Below are 16,142 nucleotides of genomic sequence, written 5' to 3' on the forward strand. Positions count from 1 at the left end.
GATAGGCGGATTAAGAAGAGGAAAGCAGAGACGGTATCTCCATCCTCTCTTGTACCATCTGATTCTTTCTTTGCTTCTGGTGACAACTGCCCTTTGTGGCAGAAATGGATGCGTCCTATGTAGGTACAGGAGCAATACTTTCCTAGTCATTGCCTTCAGCCTTTCGCCTATTTATCTCAGAAATTCTCACCGGTGGAGGCTGATTATGATGCGGGCAATCGAGAATTGTTGGCCATCAAGTGGGCCTTCGAAGAGTGTCATCATTGGCTTGAGGGTGCAACCCATGTAATCTCAGTATTTACCAATCATAAAACATCTCTCTGATATTAATTCAGCCAAGAGATTGAATTCCCTGGCAAGCTCGAAGGGCACATTCTTCACCCGCTTTAGGTTTGGAATCATCTTCTGTACGGGTTCAATGAATGTCAGGGCCGATGCCCTGTCTTGCAGCTTTGTCTCTCAGCAGTCTACTGTTACGTAATCTCTTCCTATTGATCCGGCTTCTACCATCCTTGCTGCCTTAGCCCAAGACCTCATTCAGACTCTCCACCAATTGCAAGTTCGGGGACCTCTGGATATCCCTACTGACAGACTTTTTGTCCAAGACCATCTAAGAAAGACAGTTCTCTCTGAGTTTCATGACAGCAAGACCTCTGGATACCCTGGCATCACCAAGACCTTCGAAAGTCTCTCATGTGGTATGTTGTCCGAGAGTACATACTCATGTGTGATGTTTGCTCCAAAAATAAGTTCTCTCGAAAATGTCCTTCTGTTCAGCTAATGCCCTTATCCTGTGAAACTATCGGCACATCTTTCCATGGATTTTATTGTAGACCTACCTCGATCAGCAGATTATAATACCATCTGGGTAACGGTTGACCAGTTCAGCAAAATGGCACACTTCATCCCTTTAACCAAGCTCCCTTGTTCCTGGAACTTTACATCCTTGTTTGTCCAGCACATTTTTCAGCTTCACGGTCAGTGATATAGTCTCCGACTATTTGCTGCTTCGAAATTAACATCATTCTTTCTTCATCTTAGCACCCTCAGGCAGACAGAAAGGCTCTCTGGACCAATTCCTTTGGTTATACATTTAGAAGTGTCACGATGACTGGGCTACTCTTCTTCCTTTGGTGGAATTTCCCTACAACAATACCTGCCATTCCTCTACCCAGGTGTCTCTATTCTTCTGCAACCACGGTTTTCATCACAGGGCTAATTCCTTGTCTTCCATGCTTCCTACTGTTCTTCTTGAAGATCGCTTCACAACTGTCCGCCTTAAATTGTTGTGGAAGAAAATACACTCTGCCCTGCATCAAACCTCCTTCAGATCCAAGTTCTTTGCTGACCTACATCGCGGTCTGCAGATTTAAGGTTGGGGATAGGGTGTGGCTTTCTAAACAGAACATTAGACTTGCAGGAAGTTTGGACCTAGATTTATTGGACCATTTATCATCTTGAAACAAGTTAATTCCGTAGCTTTCAGACTGAAGCTCCCCAAGTCTTTAAAGATTTCATGGTGGAGAAAATTCTTGATGCTAATAGGGTAGATTCATTTTCTAGTACATTGGAAGGGCTATGGTCCAGAAGAATGTTCCAGGGTCACATGAAAGCATTTACATGCTGATTCAGGAGTTTTTAAAGCAATTTCCTAAAATTCCTGGATGCAGGAGTTCCTTCATCCCTCCTCAATGGGGGTGTCTGCTGTTCCTCTTCGTGTCCCTGCTGCCTGTCAGACAGCTGGAACATCACATCTGGCCAGGGTGCCCTGGTTGCCTGGGCAACAGTTGATATGCTCCTGTTAGATTCACCACTTCACAGCATCAGGGAAGAGTGCTGGGCGCATGCAGAAGGGGCATGTTAATTAATTATTTACCACCTGTGACGAATTCTAGGCACTCCCTGGCTGTTTTCCTATTGGCTGACAGCATTATTTAAGGCAGGGAAGGCTTGGCCTCCCTGCAAGTGGAGCTTCGGTTCACCACTTTGCTGGCCAGCTCAAGATTGTTCCTGTGCACATTTTGCTCATATTGACTGACTTCTGTTGTGACCCTTGCCTGAAAACTGAACCTTGCATATTCACTTGTTGCCATGACTTCTGCCTGAATACTGGACTTTGCTTATTCGCTTGTGGCCCTGACCGCTTCCTGATTCCCGAACCTTACCAGTTGTTTCGGACCTCGGCCTGTATCTCGGAGCATTCCAAGTTAATCCTGTCTCCTAGTACTCCTTCTACCAGTACCTACCAGCAGTGTTCCCTCTAAGCTGAGCAGTCGGGAAATGATAGAGTTAAACCTGTATCTTACTAGGAAACATCCTGCAGATTGTGAATGCAAACCTTTAGGATGGAACCCTCATTAGAGTGACCTTTTAACTCTTTCCTTTCCAGATTGCTCAGCTTAGAGGTAACACTGCCTACCAGTACTGAGTACTTGTGAGCATGGCCGGACTGGGACTAAAAATCAGCCCTGGCATTTAAAACACACAGGCCCACGTGTTGTGGGCCCCATGCACTATATTGTTGCACACTGATGCTGGCGCAGTACAACATGATGTAGTATGAGTGTGTGTGGGGGGGGGTATTTATTTCTCCTAATGACCCTCAACATTACATTACTAGCACCCCAATTACATCAATAAATACCATGACAATACATTATTAGTACCCAAATTACAGCAATAAATAACTTCCCACACACACTCATACTACATCAATCACCCCCACATTACAGCGTCCAGCATCACCCCCACATTACAGCAACCGGCATCACCCCCCACATTACAGCAACCGGCATCACCCCCCACATTATAGCAATACCCTCTCCTACTTATTAGCAATACTAAGCACCAAACACACTACAACATTGCCACCAGCACGCCACCCCATACTACAGTAATACCACCAATTATACAGACGCCACTGTAGGAAACAATGCTTTGCTTTTTCAAATCTCCCACAAAATAGCAACAACGAACAGAGTACTTACACACACATATAGTTAACAGGTACCCTTTTCCCTCAATTAAATAGTAATGGCAGAATTTTCATGAATCATTCCACATGAAATAAAACTAACATATATCTAAAAAAAACATAACTATTGAATGATCAGTTGAACCCACACGGCCGCATTAAAAGTATTTCCATCTACAGCAAAATGTCAGAGAGAAATATTTTTGTTTTACTACAGTAATTGGATATGCGTCTTTTCTATTCATTTTAAATAACACAGTATATAAATTAAGGGGGATAGAGGAGGTGGGTGAGAAATAATTGGATGTGATCCATCAGTTTGATTAGATAGGAAACCTTTAGATTATTTACCTGGAGACGTCTGCCCCCTTGACTCACAGGCAGGGCTGACAAGAGGAATTTTGGGCCCCGATACAGCAACTTCTTTGGACTCCCATCATATATTCAACAATGAAAGACTTGCCTTTGGCAGAAGTTCATATGATGCCACACCGTAGTGTGCCCAGTTCATATTATGGCACATCGTAGTGCCCCAAGGTCATATTATGCCACATAGTATTACCCTCAATTCATATTTGGTCATGCAGAAGTGCCCACAAATCATATTATGGCATAGTAGTGCCCCCAAAACATATACCATACAGTAGTGCCCACAAATCATATTATGTCACAACAGTGCCTCCAAATCATATTATGCCACAATAGTGACCCCAAATAACATTATGCCATAGTAGTGCCCCCAAATCATTAGTAAAGCTCAGACAAAAACTCATTCACAAATAAAAATTGGTACAGCATATCAGATACTGAGTGTGAGTCCCAAGAGCAGCTTAATACATCATTTACAATGCAAACAAAAATAGATATATTGACACAATTACAGATAAAATTTATGACAAGCAATGTTTTTTCCTCTTAATTAGAAATCTCTGTACAGATAAATATGCAAAAAATATTACAGCGCAAAATTGAGCAATACATAGTGTTAAACATTATTGGATACGCTGTAGTGTCCCCAGTTCAAGAAAGGATGGTTAAAAACATATTGCACACGAGAAAATATATGAACTTACCTGATTATGGCATCCTGTGTTCTGTTCTCCTACTGGGCGCGCTGGGCGAGAAGGGATCAGCAGCTGTCAGCTCACACAGGCAGTCGGGAGCAGGAATAGAGGGTAGTGGTCGAAGCAGAAATTTAGGAGTGGGGGGTATAGAAAATATAAGTGAATGGAGTATGAAGGCTTGATTTTTTTATTTTTTTTAACACTTGTCCCCTCTGTGCATTTCCATTCTTCATTATTACTTGTGTTTTTTGATAGCTGCATCCCTGACATTTGAATTCTTAAGATGTCTCTCCCTTTACACTTTTTTTTACCTATGCCGCTGCACCATCTTCTCCTTTGTCCCTCTCTCCTTTCTCCGCTGGCTCTCACACATCTTCCTGTACCACCTACTCCCCTGGCTCTCTCACACGTCTTCCTGCACCCTCTACCCCGTGGCTCTCTCACTCCTCTTCCTGCACCCCCTACCATCTTGGCTCTCTCACCCCCTCTCCCACCGCCCACTTTCCCCTGGCTCTCTCACCCCCTCTCCCAGCGCTCCCTTCCCCTTTGGCTCTCTCACCCTCTCTCCCAGCGCCCCCTTCCCCTTTGGCTCTCTCACCCCCTCTCCCAGCACCCGCTTCACTTTTGGCTCTCTCACCCCCTCTCCCAGCACCCCCTTCCCCTTTGGTTCTCTCACACCCTCTCCCAGAACCCCCTTCCCCTTTGGCTCTCTCACCCCCTCTCCCAGCACCCCCTGGCTCTCTCACCCCCTCTCCCAGAACCCCCTTCCCCTTTGGCTCTCTCACCCCCTCTCCCAGCACCCCCTGGCTCTCACCCCCTCTCCAAGCACCCCCTTCTCCTTTGGCTCTCTCACCCCCTTTCCCAGCACCCCCTTTGGCTCTCTCACCCCCTCTCCCAGCACCCCCTGGCTCTCACCCCCTCTCCCAGCACCCCCTGGCTCTCACCCCCTCTCCCAGCACCCCCTGGCTCTCTCACCTCTTCTCCTAGCACCCCCTGGCTCTCTCACCCCTCTCACAGCAACTCTCCCCCTTCGGCTCTCTCACCCACTTTCCCAGCACTCCCTTTGGCTCTCTCACCCACTTTCCCAGCACCCCCTTCGGCTCTCTCACCCCCTCTCCCAGCACCCCCTGGCTATCTCACCTCCTTTCCCAGCACCCCATGGCTCTCACCCCCTCTCCCAGCACCCCCTGGCTATCTCACCTCCTCTCCCAGCACCCCCTGGCTATCTCACCCCCTTTCCCAGCACCCCCTGGCTATCTCACCCCCTTTCCCAGCACCCCCTGGCTATCTCACCCCCTTTCCCAGCACCCCCTGGCTCTCACCCCCTCTCCCAGCACCCCCTGGCTCTCACCCCCTCTCCCAGCTCCCCCTGGCTATCTCACCTCCTTTCCCAGCACCCCATGGCTCTCACCCTCTCTCCCAGCACCCCCTGGCTATCTCATCCCCTCTCCCAGCACCCCATGGCTCTGACCCCCTCTCCCAGCACCCCCTGGCTCTCACCCCCTCTCCCAGCACCCCCTGGCTATCTCATCCCCTCTCCCAGCACCCCCCCCCCAAAATAAATTGCGGCACCCCCGCGACCCCCCCCCGAAAATCGCGGCACCCCCGTGAAAATCGTGGGCACCCCCCTTCCCCTCTTCAGTGAAAAAAAAAAAAAGCATAACGGGGGAGGGACCTGAGGGCCGCGCAGCAGAGGTGGCTGGTTCCTGGGGAGGAACCAGTCACCAAGAAGACGTGAGGAGTCGGGCCGGCCCATCCAGCCATCGGCCCTTCTGGCATTTGCCAGAAGTGCCATATGGCCAGTCCGGCCCTGCTTGTGAGCAAAATCAGCTCTACGGGAAAGGCGAAGACCTCTACTGCCTGTTTTATGAGTTCATGTTTGGGACGCTAGCCATAACATTGTATTAGTGGGTATTAGAATGTTCCATATCAGTGGTGGGTGTGATGTCTTAGACTGTAACTTCCTGACTGACTTCCTCATTCACTATAGTGTCTGTCTCATCACCTGTGTCATGTGTCCTTTGGTGCAAATACACAAGTGCTACTATAACATAGCAGCTGTGATTTGTCATCTTTAATGCTGACCTTGCTGCTAAGGCACCTGAGTCCCTGCATTTTTCTCTACGCACAGTTAATGTGTTCTTTCTTGCCACTCACTGCTCACCTTTACATGCATCTTTATTTTATTTAATGAATATCAGGAATAAGTCAATACTAATTGCTTTTTAGTTGTTGAAGGGTGTAGGGGATCTATACTTTTTACCTGAGGCCCTAACAAGAAAGCCGAACTTTGCTATAAAGAGGTCATAGGCATAGAAGTGTCACTAGGAGACTTGTGAGACTGACAAGAAGAAGACATAGTCCAAGTACTAGTCAAAAGTAAGATCAAGCAGATAGGATTCAAATACCTGTGGTTGAGGCAGTGACAACAGGACATGGGTAGGGATACCAGAGATCTGGATTAGTCAAAAAAGAAGTCAGGTCGATAGGAGAATACTGTAACTGTGTTGTCCTATTCATGAATCAAAAGCACTGACAAATGGTTTATATTTCTTGTTTAAATACTGTTTAACAGTATACCTTCAAAAAAACATGGCAACATCTTACACCAAAGAATGGCTGCTGTGGATTAACTAGAGTCGGTAGCTGAAAAATTCCTGTGTAACATGAAAGACCAAAAATTGTTTTTCTTTCATGTTATGCCAATATGAAACAGTTTGCAAATTGTTTATCTGAGTTATTGAGAGGGCTCTTCACCACTCTAAAATCACATAGGTTCCCTATCGATAAAAATTGTTGCAATCTGTGTCTTGCAATATGACAGTTTATGTTTTTACAATCATTCAACCATAAACAGCAACTTAGATTCCAAGAAGCAAGTCTGCGTTTATTAGGAAACATATTTATAATAGCAGCCAAGATTGTATATTTGTGGTGTCATTGAGCTTGCTTTGGCTTTTGGCTATGTACTCAAGATGGCATCTCTGTACACAAATATCATTTCAAATGCACAAACATGGTGGATTTTCTACACCTGATGTAAGAAATGTCATATCACTGGAATTTTATTTCTGTTTGCTCATCAAAGTGCATACAATGTTCCTAGCTTGCACATGTTCGTCAAAACAAAAGTAATTAAAAGATGTGATTAACAAATAACAAAATTAAGTGGTAAAACATCAGGGCTGTAGATATGTTGATTTGATGATTCAGTGGATCAATAGGACATTGGTGGGCTGTGCATGGACATGACTTGGCACTTAGAGGGAATTGGGCACATGCAGGCACATGCAAACATACCAAAAATATTTAGCAAAATGATGCATGTTGTATATGCCTTCATAAGCCTGAGTTGAACTCATGACCCCACCACAGTGAGGCAACAATGTGCTGCCACCGTGCTGTCCATATAGGGAGAGGACTAAAGGGTGAAGAGAAAAAGCAGAGTGGGTGAGAATCGAAGAGACGTGATAGTGGAGAAGCAAAGAAGGGAGAAACAGAAAGAAGAGAGGGAGAGAAAATGGAGTAAGAGAGATGAACAGGATCACTTTTCAAAAGTAAAGAAAGGTAAACAAAGTGACACAGGACAAAAAGGGGAGATTCAAGGTACACTGATACTTCTTTTATTGCTTTGCTCTCCTTAATGACTCAGGCCCTAAGAGTGTACAGTGATCAATATATACAAAAGGACAATAAAATACATTGGAAAGTCACGGTCAATGTCCTTCAGCCCACTGTTATTTTGGACTAAGAGAAGATCTAGGGACCTAAATAAAAAACAGTAGAGTATTGTTAGCGGAGAATGAAACTGGTACATATTTAATGGTTAAGACTTAAGCAGACAGAAGTGTAATTATAATAGTTGAAAAATTAATGAATGTCATATTTTGAATGATCTATGATATCATCATGTTTTTATTATTAAATATTTATATATTAAAATTTTCTTTTTTAGGTTGATTTATTTTATGAGTTATTAATAAAGCAGATGTTTTTAGTGAAATTTAATTCATTTGTTTTTTATTATTATTACGATTGATTTATTTATATAGCATCAGCACACTTCGTAGCGCTTTACAATTAGGGACAAACACAGTAATTAAACAAGACTGGGTATTAACAGACAGGCAAAGCTGTAAGAGCACCCTGCTCGCAAGTTTCCAAACTATAGTAATGTTGTTGAGAGTCAATTAATTGCTGCAAGTGTTGTCAAATTCTTCCTCCACAAATTCTTCCCCTGGGTCCCAATAATAAATGTCATGTCTTTAATATGTCCTAGTTGGGGGATTCACCTCTCTGTGTTGGGATTGGCACCAATCCCAACACATTATTTATGTTTTATCTGTAAAGTTATTTATGTAGATTATACAGATGAAGTACATTTGTTTTTGACAAACGGAAACATTGACTTGGCCACTTCACCCAATCGCTGTATGTGGATATTCAGATTGTTCGTGACAGTCATAGAGTTTTTGCCTTTTGAAAAATGCACAAAAACACTAAAACAGCAAATATATAATTTTACCTTTTGCAAGAGCGAGCTTACATAGGAAATAATGTTTTAAATAAAGAATTCTAGGCACTAAGGCTAGTCTCCAACTTGTATACTCATAGTCTAACTATGCATGAGTAGCCTAAATTTATGACAGTTTATTTTGGTAAAGCATATAAAGGGCTCATTAATTCTAATCAAATGTCACAACTTTCCTACAGATTTTGACCACTTCTACTCCAAGAAGAGGGTCAGGTCATAGTCACAATGAAGTAATCAAAAGTAAAAGCTTTTTAGCATCTTCATGTCAGCAGGAGGTACCTACTGTATTTTCCTTTTAGACCAAAGGTTAGAAAATCTGTTGGAACAATATTGAAAACTTCTGTTTCATGTCAGAAATCCTATGGTTATGAACAGCACTACAGTTCCCCAGAGCTCTCATCTGCAACCATTTATGTATATGACTAAGGAATTACAGTTTTACCCAAAAGATTTAGTGAGCTAGCATTAAAAATAAAACAGAACTTTTTGGCATGTGTTGCTTGCTGTAGTCATTTGTCATATACTTCACAACAGAGAGCTTAATGTTAACTGTAAACATGGCTTGAGAAGCGAAATCTCCACTAAACAATGAAGTGTGTATGCACACTGCAGGCTATTTAGTAATATGCAATGGAATGATGGGGCAGTTCTATTTCAGTATAAATTTGTTACACTGAGTGTAATATATATATATATATATATATATATATATATATATATATATATATATATATATATATTGTTTGTTTTAGCATTTTCTTTCAAATTATATTCTTATTTATTTGTTTTAGTGTAATCAGCTATGAATGCTGTCCTGGATATGAAAAGATACTGGGAGAGAAAGGGTGCCCAGCAGGTAAGTGTGACTTTTGCTTCTTATAATAAGCCTCCCAACATTTGAAAGCAAATCATGACAAACTAAGTCCAATGATCAATACAAGTCCTTCCTATAACATGGGCTGGCACACCTCAAGTTCTCTCAAACACCCCTCCCCCCACAATTTACTCAGAAACCACACAACAATCTTGGCAGGACATATCCCTTTTGTGGTCTGAAAATCTTGATTGTGTCACAAAAAAAGAAACTATTGGGAGGCATTGTATTAACATATATATATATATATATATATATATATATATATATATATATATATATATATATATATGATTTCCTTTACTTTAAGACACAGTAGGTAAGTGTTCTCATTACCCTGGTAAAACATTTCAGTCTCTTGGCCTCATTTAGAGTAAGGAGTAACTCCAAATAGCAGGGGCAAGTTTGCATTTTGGGAAAACCATGTTGCCCTATGGGGTGATGGCCAAATTTAAAATGTGCGGACAGATTTAGAGTAGGGAGTGGGCACGTCTTAGCTCAACTTTAAATTGCAGTGTTAAAATAACACTACTGAGTATTTGTGTGCTACATGCAAAAGGCGGTATCTTTTCCTTACACCTATTGCAAGGCAATATGGATTGTTCAGGGTCAAATATGTACCATTGGTCTGGAATTGTTTTAAACTCTGAATAAGGACCTGTGTGTTATTGCTAGCAAACATTTTATGTGTGAAGCCTTATGTGTTATATACTGGACTGGCATATATGGAATCTAGTGCAAAGGTAACAGTGATTTACAGCTGATTTTCTTGACTATCATGTCTTTCATAGAGAGTATCTTACTTTTTAGATTGAGGGGGGTATTTATTAACACAGTGTGATAAGAATCAATATGCATTGCTGCAGTGTGCAGTGATACATAATGAAATACCACTGCAATTTACCATGTCGGGGCTGCTCTGAGAACCCCGGCAAAGATTCCCTTGCTCCACAAAGACTTTTGGTTCTTCATCCTAATGCTACTGGCGAATGGAGGAAAGACATATTCACATGTGCAGAGCAGTTTCACAAGTGAGAGGTTTCAGCTGGATCCCATTGTAAAACAGAAGTAACACCATCCTGAGATTAATAAACTCAATTGTGCTTCTGTCACCATAGAGCTCTAAGAGGACAGCGGTTAGCTCCAGTGATTAGGTTAAGGCTGTAGAAAACTCTGATTTCTCCAGTGAATAAAATCAGATTTAGCCACTTGGACCCAGCAGTTCATTTCTTGGATAGGCCATATCAATGCGGTAAAAATGAACATTCTCCCTCGATTACTTTACCTTTTCCAAACCCTCCCCATCCGAATACCTCCCTATGTCTTCATATTTCTTCAATACAAGGCTTCCAAATTTATCTGGGCAGGCAAGTGCCCTCGCATATGGCTTCAGGTGCTTCAGAGGTCCTCCCAGGGTGGAGGTCTTGGTATCCCAAACTTCAAACAATACTATCTTTCAGTCCACCTCACTCAGTGTGTCTTGTGGAACAGCTCTACGTCCTCTAGGGTTTGGGTACTTATTGAGGCTGAGGGTCTAGGCCTACTCTACCCTGCTTCCCTCCTCTGGCTCTCTAAGGCACATCACCCTAAAAAGGTCCTGATCCATTCCACGGTTTCCCATTCCCTAGCCATCTGGGATTTAGCTTCCAGACTATTTGGTTTCTCCCCGCATCCCTCCCCAGTAATCCCTCTTTTCAACTCTCCAGAGTTCCCTACAGATTTACAACCTGCCACATTCTCGTCCTGGTACTCCAGAATGGTCCGTTATCTGAATGACATTACCCATACCTCCTTATTCCCCCAATTCTCCGATATCCAAACCACAATTGGCCTGCCCACACAATACTTTTATCAATATTTGCAAATTTGCAATTTCCACTCTCGTCAAATATCGCCTTACCTCTCGTCACACTACCACCATTGAGGCATAGTGCCTGCGCAGAGAAACAACACCTGGGGGTAAATATATCAAGCTGAGAGTTTTCCAGCGGGTTTGAAAAGTGGAGATGTTGCCTATAGCAAAAAAATCTGAATTCTAGCTCCCATTTTGTAGAATGTACTAAATAAATGATAGCTAGAATCTGATTGGTTTTTCAAACCTGCCGGAAAACTCAGCTTAATACATTTACCCCCTGGTCTGATATCCACCATATACTCCGAACTGACCTCCTCGACCTCCTCTTCCCGTGACCTTCACGAAGTAGCTTGGGAGACCTGGGATGCAATCACATCATTTAATCTAGGACACAACCAGAACTGTGTTCAGATTTAGCTTTAGGCCAAGCAATTTGTTCTCCTCTCTTCTTAAGTTCATACATTAGCATATATTTTGGACACTATACAATATAAACATTTATATGAATATGACTTATAGCTAGAATTTTAAATAATATATTGAAAAATGGTAGGTATTCAAGCACTACTGAGTTGCTGCGTTATTTTATTGCGTAAACAGCTTCATGAACTAATATTGATGTTAGATTCAAAAGCTGCTGGTTGCTGTTACAAGTGAAATGAAAAATATTGTTTCTGTTTATTTACCTAAATGCAAATCGTGAACTTTGAGTTGATTAAAGCATGTATAAATAGATCATCAAACTGAAGGCAACAGTATTAGCTAAAAGCAACATGTTGACTCTCTGTTCGTTGAAATCATTACTTTCATGTCATCTGCAGCACTTCCTCTTTCAAATATTTATGATACACTTGGAATTGTCGGAGCAGCTACAACACAATTATATTCGGACAGAGCCAACTTAAGACCTGAAATTGAGGGACCTGGAAGTTTCACAATTTTTGCACCAAGCAACGAGGCATGGGCAGATTTACCAGCTGTAAGTACAAGCCTGTCTGTAGAAAGGATAAAGTATGATTAATGTGTCCTAAAAACTGCAAATAAAAAACAACATGTGCAGAATTTTCCTGTCCTCCTTTTGACTTTGATTGCTCCATGATGTCTTGCAGGAAATTTTGGATGCTTTAGTGAGCAATGTTAACATTGAGCTTCTCAACGCATTGCGTTATCATATGGTTGACAGACGCCTGCTCACGGATGAGCTGAAACATGGAATTACTATACCATCTATGTACCAAAACCTGGACATACATGTACACCACTATCCCAATGGAGTAAGTCTACTCTCTCCCAAGAGCAAACCAGTAATTTAAGCCTGGGTAGTATTGTTTAATTAAAAATGAAAATGAATTATAGCTATGGAAAAACTCATTATATAATATTGTATCTTACACTTGTATATCAATTTCTGCTGTCAAATTCTATGTTTCTATTAAGTTGTTGATGATTTTATATATATTTGTAATGTTTACCAATTTTAGTGGGGTCATATAACTTTCCCCGATTTTGTAAGCCCAGAGTGACATTTCTAAGAATAGTGACATTGAAGTCCATTTGTTAAATGAGCACCTAGGCTTTACGGTACGCATTAAATTTAGGGGCTGATCCTATTCAGCCACGTTATTCTAAGAATAATGCGGCGCTAACAGTATTACCGTTAATACAGTAATTTTAGCCGGATTTTTGGTTGCGGCCCCTAGGGCTACGAACAAACATCAGCGTTAAAATTACTAACGGTAATAGTGCGCACTTTTATTAACGGTAATAGTGCACACTTTTAGTAACGGTAATAGTGCGCACTTTTAGTAACGGTAATAGTGCGCACTTTTAGTAACGGTAATAGTGCGCAGGCCGCATTATTCCGAGAATAACACAGCCAAATTGAATTGGCCCCTAAGAATTGATGTTGCAATTTTCTGATTATTTGCAACTTTATAAACACTTTTCATATTCTGCTGTATAAAAGAATGGGGCATTTACTTATAAAAATAAATCCAGTTTTCTGCTCAGTTTTTTACAACTGCTTCTTATAAATGGCACATTATGGCCTGGCTGTGCAGCAGTTACCTCTTTACCAGTGCTGACTAGCAAAATAGGAACACATTTTGTTTGTATACATATATATATTTATACTGACCATGTGAGTCAACTCTTATTTATGGCATTTAAATCTAGACTGATAACAAGTGTGTTATAAGTCGGATCGCTGACAAACATCTAGAGATAAGTATATTAGCCACATTTGAATGGTGGAAGATAATACCTATATGATGTGCTAATAACTAACCCAAAATATATCTTTACAGTAATCGAATACTTATGTCTTATTTAGACGGATGCAGCACAATAATTTATTGGGAACTGGATGTTCCCCACAAATATGTAACAAAATAACGTCACTAAAAGATATAAAATTACAAAATTCTAAAGTTATAGTCAGTAAGTTATAAACAGAAGTTAGTTGGTACCTTTATGAATGAAATACAGGCCAACCAATCATTAATCGGAGGTGTGTCCCTGTTAGGTAATCCCAAGCACTCAAAGCCCTCCATACAGAGAAACACTAGGACCAATCACTTTCAGGACCTGTGTTTCCTTCAACCAATCACAAATGCCCAATTTGAATTTGTTTTCAATGAGAACAGCGCTAAAATGAATAAATGCTTTCATTCTAAACAGAGTAAAGCATTATTCTTTATATATTTAATGAAAAAAATAACTAAATGGGGTATCGTGATATATATGATTTTTATCTGTTACTTTCTCATAAACTATGTTATTTCCCTCTTTTCAAGATTGTTACAGTAAACTGTGCCAGACTGATAAAGGCTGATCATCATGCTACCAATGGTGTAGTCCATGTCATTGATAAAGTAATTACGGCAGTCACAAACAACATTGACCAAGTGGTTGAAACCGAAGACAGCTTGGAAACATTACGAGTATGTTAATGTTTATGCTGTGATTTTTTTCATAACAGTTTTTGGCTTTGTCTGTCATCTAAAAACAATTCTATGCTACACATATATATATATATTTGATTGTGCTGAATATTTCAGTAGCCTTCAGTAGATATTTAGTAGTAACACAATGAGGGTGGTTCCTTTGCTTCATAGCAAATTAATAAGTATGTTTTCTCTGTGGAGTAACTGTTCAATGTGGGAACTAGAAGCATTCAGGAAAATACTTTGCTAAAAGTTATATGTAAAAAAACAACAACCGAGAAATGAGAATCAACAATGAATTTCACAACTTTTCAAATGTATCAAGTTATTGCTGGATAACACAGGGCAGCACGGTGGCTTAGTGGTTAGCACTTCTACCTCACAGCACTGGGGTCATGAGTTCGATTTGCCATTTCTGTGTGGAGTTTGTATGTTCTCCCTGTGTTTGCGTGGATTTCCTCCGGGTGTTCCAGTTTCCTCCCACACTCCAAAAACATACTAGTAGGTTAATTGGCTGCTATTAAATTGACCCTAGTGTGTGCGTAAGTATGTTAGGGAATTTAGACTATAAGCTCCAATGGGGCAGGGACTGATGTAAGTGAGTTGTCTGTACAGCGCTGTGGAATTAGTGGCGCTATATAAATAGCTGATGATGATGATAGACAGAAATAGACAGCAATGTAGACCCTAGATAGATTGAAATAAAGTGCAGTATGCAGATGGAATATGTGTATGTGTATGAAACAGATTAATTACATATCAGAAATAATATTAATATGTCAAACATTTTCAGCATTTTTATATATTGCTCAAAACACACATCAGGAAACTAAACAATGTGAACATTGTTTACACCATAGAGTCTTTTTTCTTAGTTGCTCTGTTTATAAAAAAATGTTCCTGAAATAAAAAGAACAAATGTCACATTTCTTGCTAGATAATTTTCTTTGTTTAACTTAAAGGCGGCTGTGGCAGCTTCAGGTCTCAATACCCTTTTAGAAAGTGAAGACAGACAGTATACATTACTTGCTCCCACCAATGAAGCCTTTGAAAAAGTTCCGCCAGACACTCTGAAAAGAATCCTTGGTGACCCAGAAGCACTGAAAGGTAACTTACTCCAATAGAAATCTATACATATGATATATATGATAGCCTAAAGCCTGCTATATAATGATATAAATCTAAACTGTAAACATATGTAAAACTTTTATTTTCATAAGCTGTAGTAGGTAACAGAATATAGTAGGATATATATTGTGGTAGATATCACAATGTTGTACCAGTCAGACTGTTACATTTATGAGGTTGTTTGTAAGAATGTCAAATACTATAAGGCATCCACCACATATGGTCTTCCATGGCTACTGGTTTGAAATCAAATGTTTTAAGCAAGACCTAATTTTAAACCATAGGAGTCATGTACAAGCCAGAAAGGTTAAAAAGGTTTTTAAACTTGACTATTTTTGCCCGGTCATAAGTGTTTCATTAGATGTACACATTCCCCTTAAAAATGTTGCAGGGCTAAGAAATGTCAAAGTAAATTAATGTCAATATGTAGGACATATTTCAGTGTCATATTTCAGATGGATGTCCTAAATGACAGGGAGAAGCTTAGCAACCATAAAAATGTATTTGTCAAGTAACTTGCTTATATACATGCACCTACATTTACGTCTATGACAGTTGTCAGCGCTTATCCTTAACACTCCATATCTGTGTGTATTTAACAATATGAAAACATGAGGTATTAGTTCATATTTTAATTAAAACATTTAAACCTGCATCACATCGGCAAGGGCACCTCATTATAGACAGGTCTTACATTGATCTATATGCTTTAAATACCATTAAAATGCAGTTAAAATCAGATGTACTTACCTCTCAAATATAGGGGCT

The 16,142-nt window shown here is 40.7% G+C and overlaps 1 protein-coding gene across 1 annotated transcript in view; it reads left to right on the plus strand.

Annotated features, from left to right (window-relative positions):
• TGFBI (transforming growth factor beta induced) overlaps positions 1 to 16,142 on the plus strand; it is a 76,087-nt gene that overhangs the window by 31,024 nt on the left and 28,921 nt on the right. Inside the window, exons 3-7 of the mRNA XM_075209834.1 lie at positions 9,364 to 9,428; positions 12,123 to 12,280; positions 12,411 to 12,575; positions 14,097 to 14,243; positions 15,209 to 15,353. Coding sequence (XP_075065935.1) covers positions 9,364 to 9,428; positions 12,123 to 12,280; positions 12,411 to 12,575; positions 14,097 to 14,243; positions 15,209 to 15,353 — 680 coding nt within the window. The remainder of the gene's footprint in view (positions 1 to 9,363; positions 9,429 to 12,122; positions 12,281 to 12,410; positions 12,576 to 14,096; positions 14,244 to 15,208; positions 15,354 to 16,142) is intronic.

Source organism: Mixophyes fleayi, chromosome 4, assembly GCF_038048845.1.
Source record: "Mixophyes fleayi isolate aMixFle1 chromosome 4, aMixFle1.hap1, whole genome shotgun sequence".
Classification (NCBI taxonomy): Eukaryota; Metazoa; Chordata; class Amphibia; order Anura; family Limnodynastidae; genus Mixophyes; species Mixophyes fleayi.